Source organism: Mastomys coucha, unplaced genomic scaffold, assembly GCF_008632895.1.
Source record: "Mastomys coucha isolate ucsf_1 unplaced genomic scaffold, UCSF_Mcou_1 pScaffold4, whole genome shotgun sequence".
Classification (NCBI taxonomy): Eukaryota; Metazoa; Chordata; class Mammalia; order Rodentia; family Muridae; genus Mastomys; species Mastomys coucha.
The window spans coordinates 44,201,200-44,206,908 of NW_022196910.1; the positions used below are offsets into that span (position 1 = coordinate 44,201,200).

The following is a 5,709-nucleotide window of genomic DNA, read 5'->3' on the forward strand; positions in this document are numbered from 1 at the left end:
TGCAAATTAGAACATACAATAATCTTACATTATTATACAATGTAATGAAAATAGAAACATAACACAAAGTCTGTCCTTTATAAAATATCTATTTTGCATTTACTAATGCAAATGCGGCACCCTGGTGACTACTGTACTATCTATACCAACCTGTTTCCACGCTGCCATTGTCCAACTGGCAGAGAATTTCAACGATAGGATGCTATGAAAGAATTGTGTTACACCCTGAACATGGAGGACGCAGGGATGGGAACCAGGCAGCGAGACGGCAGGGTGCTGGACTGCACAGAGCACACTGACAGGAGAAAGGATTTCAGGTTAACTCTTCAAGCCAAAATGTTTTCTACACATGCTGTAATTTCGTACCAATGCCTTGATTCTAATTTGGCAAACATTAAGGAAAAAGTAAATAGTACCATATATTTCACATCAGAAATATGAATGAGATGCCAATACATTACTTCTGAATGATGTCTCTAAAGAATATATATATATATTTATACATACACACTGCACATTGCACAAAACACTTGGGTATTGTGGGTAGAAAACAGCACAGAGGAACTGGGAAGTACTTGTTAGCTTGTTAAACCTTTGCCTTAAGGCAAATACATGGTGGCACATTGCTGGGAAATTATGAAAACGTAAGGCCCCTGTCCCATTTTTAATAGAACTTTAGTGAGGTACATTTTTATACGCTGTGCCACAGATTTGGGGTAGGTGCAGTGGGGAACATAAACAAACACAGTTCGACTTACAACACAGTGTGGGTGGTAGTGGGGAGACATTAATGTGTGTAATGACAAAGACTGCTTGGCAAAGTTTCCTAAGTCCAAAATGCCGTCTATTATGGATATGCTGAGAAGTGAGTCTTTTTGCTGAGTCTTCAAAAGTAAAGTGCGTGTCTCATCACTCCACAGCAGCGGGAGAACAAGGGACGATTTGCCAGTTTTCTTGGAGGGAGGGAGGAGGGAAGGCACCATATTCACACTTTTCAAAGGAAGATGAAACTGGGAAACACAACATTCAGAAAACACTAGTGATACCCATATCAGTCTCCAGCCCTGGTCTAGAAAGAATGTTAGGATCTATATGAACTAAAAAGGGATTTTTACCTGGGGAGAAAACAAGGGAGCAAAAAGTGGGGTCACATGGTCTAGTCAACAAAACCAATTATCTGAAATTAGGTTTGCTTCAGAAAATCTGAGACATATGGCTACAAACATGTGCCAATAAAATATCTCACTCTAAAATTTCACCAAATAGTAACAGGTACATTCTTCCAGGACAGAGCTAAATGCCCATTATGAGACAACTGTAAAGGACACAGGTATTCTACAGGACCGATTAAACAGAAACAAAGGTGGTTTCCAGAAGACATCTAGAAATTAACACACCTGTTTACCTCTTCCTAATATTCATATTGTACCCTAAAATCAAATTCTTAGCAAATTGGTCCCATTTGCATTCTTAAGCCATATACTACTTAAAGTATAAGCTACAATGATGATATCAGTCAGCTAAAACTATAAACTCTAATTCAAATCTGAAGGAAAAGTGAAAAGTACAAAGAGAACAAAGCATGCAGCCTGTAGACAGCCAAGCAGACCAGCCCTCTGAGGTGACCCAGCCTTAGACGGCCAAGCAGACCAGCCCTCTGAGGTGACCCAGCCTTAGATGGCCAAGCAGACCAGCCCTCTGAGGTGACCCAGCCTTAGACGGCCAAGCAGACCAGCTCTCTGAGGTGGAGAGCCACTTCTGTCCAGACGTATGCTTTTCCCATCAGCATCCTTACCCCACGTCACAAAAACCACCACTGAAATTTGGCACAATTAGCAAGCTACTCAGAAGAAAGGACGAATGGAACAGTGTATTAAATATGTAAACTGCATATGTAGCCACTACTCTCTTGAAGAGAACAGTGAACATTTTAGTTCACAGAGGTACAAGGAAAAAGAAACGTGTGTTATGCTATAGACCAATGGCACTGAAGATGAGCACATGTAATAATCTACTTATCATGCCCCATGCTACTGTTCTGCTAATCTAGTCACTGTTCTGTGATGAGTTCCTAAATATACTGAATACAGATGACTTTTCTTGTTAAATCCACCTTAGTCACATCTGTTTTATCCAGATCATAACATGAAACTTCCTCAACTTTAGAGAAAAAAAGTAGACTATTTCGTAAGGCTGCCTGTCTTTCCACTCTTCCCTTCTCTTTACTATACAGTGGTCTGGAAGCGTTCTTGATTTTCTAGGAGTTCAAAATCTGGGACCTCATCAGTTTATATAAACTTTATTCATGTCATATTCGCAATTATGACATAGTTGCACTACTTTAAGACTTCCCTGTACCTGCTATGCTGGCAACAATATTAACAGCTCACCAACATCATGGGGTAATAAGAGCCCAGTTCCACGTGAGAGGACAGCAGAGCGGGCAGAGCAGGCCTGCAGCCATGGAGCTGAGACAAGCCCTGCTAAAGTGCTGCTCACGGCGCCCCAGCGAGGACAGGATCTTCGGGGACTCACATGTTTAGGAGTATCTCTCTTTTCTTCTCAGCTACTAAAGAGATCACCCATGGACACAAAGGAAAGTTAAAATCCAAACGATGCTTTTTTCATCAACTTGAAAAGTAAACTGCAGATAAATAAATACTGGACAAGAGCAACCCTGTTAGAGAATAACAGTTCCAAATGGATCTTCAAGACCATAACAGCAAAAATGCAGCCTACGTAGTAACAGCAAACACACAATCCCATTCCAAAATGATACACAAACATTGTTCTCTAAATTGAAAAAGACATTACATAACAAGGTAAGACAACCCAAAGACTGAAGGGGAAAAAACTGAAGCTCAATGGGATTGAATGGCACGAATGTCTCCAGACACAATGTGCTGTCAATAATCTATCACAAAGATACACCAAGAGATCAGGGTGCAGACTTTCAAATGTTTTTGGGTAAAGTGACCTGAGACTGACTCCTAAACCCATCCTAACTCTGAGTAAGATGCTATCTGAACACGTCCTTCAGATAACAGCAGGAGGTGGGGACACAGCTGTCAGCTGCCTGCCGTCAAATCACAGCTATCTATCGTTATGAGATTGGACTCTTCCCAGCACGCTCAAGACCGAGGTGCTGACTGGTACAAAAGGAAGTGGGGTTCTCTTTGTTTCTTTGACACAAATTTGGCCCAAGTCAAAAAGCCTTTAACTAATGCAATAAAATCCTCATGTTCCATGCTGGAGACCATACCCTGGGAACAGTGATCTATGAGGATTCCTCTCAGGGCCTAGAGTTATATTAGCAATGAGCATTATCAAGAGACTTTATAAAAGGTTCAAACGCCAACCACAACTCAGACATGAAAGATACACATCCCCCCAGAATACTGAGTACAAATCAGCACGTTCGTCATTCACTTCAATTTCGTGTTAAATAGGCACTGTGAGAATGGGGATGCTGCTGTACAATGAGTAGATATCATGAAATTAGTGTTCTTTAAGGAGTACCTGCTCTGCATTAATTCCCTTTCAAGATGCACATGAAATATTCAGGAAAAAAAGGTCAGTCTATAAAAGGAGTTAGTGTAGAAATGAAAATGAAGCATTGCATCCTCACTTTGAAACCCTTCATGAGGGTGCAAATGACGCAAGTGCTCCCGGGCTCACATGGGCAGGTCAGTACTATTGTGTCTCGTCTTCCGAGATGTACCGTCGTCTCTCGGCAGTGCTTTCTGCAAGTTGGACATAGCAGCAGTTCTCTCAATGTCTATCACAGCGTACAGCTCTGTGCGCCGCGTGGGGGTTTGTGGGAGGGGAGTGGTTGGCGTTTTTGGAGTCTGAGGGTTGTCAGAGTCACTGCCCCCTTCCAAATCCACCTGTATATAATTGAGTTGCCTATGTTCTAAACTGGGGCGCCTGATATCAAAGTTAAAGACTGTTGGTGTGCAATCCCTACGCCGAGAATAGTCTATTTTGTGAGCACTTGCCGGTACTGTTACATTCTCTGTATTAACATAGTTATGCATTGGATCTAGATTATTATGGTAGCCATTTAGAGATGGGGTCTTTGGTCCTAAATTGTCATCTTCATCCCTACTGAGCTTGCGGGCTTCCCAAACAGGAGGCAAAGACGGTAAATTTTCATAGTTTAATAGTGCAGGTCTTCTCTGCGCTGAGTTGTTGATATTCTGGGTGTCTGAGGTGCTGGTAGATGGCAGACGGCCTCTCCTGACCCCTGAGGCACTAGGGATAGATAGCCCATTTATATTTTCATACACCAGTTTGTTAACAGGGGGCACATCTCTGCGTTCATCACTGTCATAGCCAGTGTCCCACTCTGTGCTACTAGCCCCACTCCCACTGACTGGGTCTTTTCCCAGTTGCTCCAGTTTCTCTTTTTCCATTAGCTGCTTCTGAACAGGGGTCGGTCCGAGAACAAACTGGACTCCTTCAGGCTTGAGAAGCACGCGAGGGTCCCTGTCTTCAGTGCTACTCGGCTCTTCTTTTGGTGTGTTGCCATCAAGGTTAGAAACCCTTGCCTCTGGGGGAACGTGCACACTTGCACGGTTTTTTCGCTCTTCTTGCACACCTGTAGTGTTAACATAAGTATGTACCTAAAAAGAAACAGAGCATATCAGTCAAGTGTAAAGCACAAAACAAAAACAGGCTGACTAATCAGAGAGCTAGAAAGGTGGCTCAGTAGTAAGGAACACTGGCTGCTCTTTTGGAACCCAAAAGAGTTCACAATTCTTAGCACCCTCAAGGCAGCTCCGAACTTTCTGTAACTGCAGTGCCCTCTGCTGGCCCCTACAGGCACTATACACATAAACATTAGGAATGGGACACATAAAAGACATTGGTCATGTCAATTCATCCTATTTATTTATTGAAACAGGGTCTTATAACGTAGCCCAGGCTAGCATCAAACTAGACTCAATTGCCTCCACTTCCCAAATGTTAGGATTATTGGTTTGTGCCACCATTCCTGGCTTACATATATTAATTTTATTACTTCCTTTTTAAATATACTGTTACCTTAAAATGTTTCCACCTATCTTTTACCTAATCAAAAAATTGGAGGTAGGGAAAGTATACAGAAATCTCTTTTTCTTTTTCTTTTTTTGTTTTGTTTTTCAAAACAGGGTTTTTCTGTATAGCCCTGGCTGTCCTGGCACTCACTCTGTAGACCAGGCTGGCCTCAAACTCAGAAATCCACCTGCCTCTGCCTCCCAAGTGCTGAGATCAAAGGTATGCACCACCACTGCCCAGCTACAGAAATTTCTTAAGTTATAAAAAGGATGACTACTTTAAAATAACGTGCAGCATTATATTGAAATAGCTTGCATTCATCAGGAAGTCAGCTAACCATGGTGACACATACCTATAATCCAGCTAGCCTGGCAGAGGCAGGAAGATAGACAAGTTTGAGGCTATCACAGGCTATATAACAGGACCCTGCCCCTTCCCTCCCTCCATAAAAAGAAAGAAAGAAAAGGAAAGGAAAAAGGAAAGAAGCCAGAAACAACTAGGCTTCTCTTTGTGCAGCTCTCAGGCACTGACACATGACTCAGAAGTCAGAAACAACAAAGCCTGAAAGAAAGGAAAAGGCAGCTCTGTCTCTATCTCATTGACAAAATGGAAACCCCTGTGTAAGGGGTTTAATAAGGACACATGCCATGCTCCACCATGTTCATAGCA

General features: G+C 42.4%; 1 protein-coding gene across 2 annotated transcripts in view; it reads right to left on the reverse strand.

Annotated features, from left to right (window-relative positions):
• Positions 1–509: 509 nt before the first annotated feature.
• Frs2 (fibroblast growth factor receptor substrate 2) overlaps positions 510–5,709 on the reverse strand; it is a 78,369-nt gene continuing 73,169 nt past the window's right edge. For both annotated transcript variants that reach the window (XM_031350421.1, XM_031350420.1), the window contains one exon: positions 510–4,625. In XM_031350421.1, coding sequence (XP_031206281.1) covers positions 3,675–4,625 — 951 coding nt within the window. In that variant the 3' untranslated portion in view covers positions 510–3,674. The remainder of the gene's footprint in view (positions 4,626–5,709) is intronic.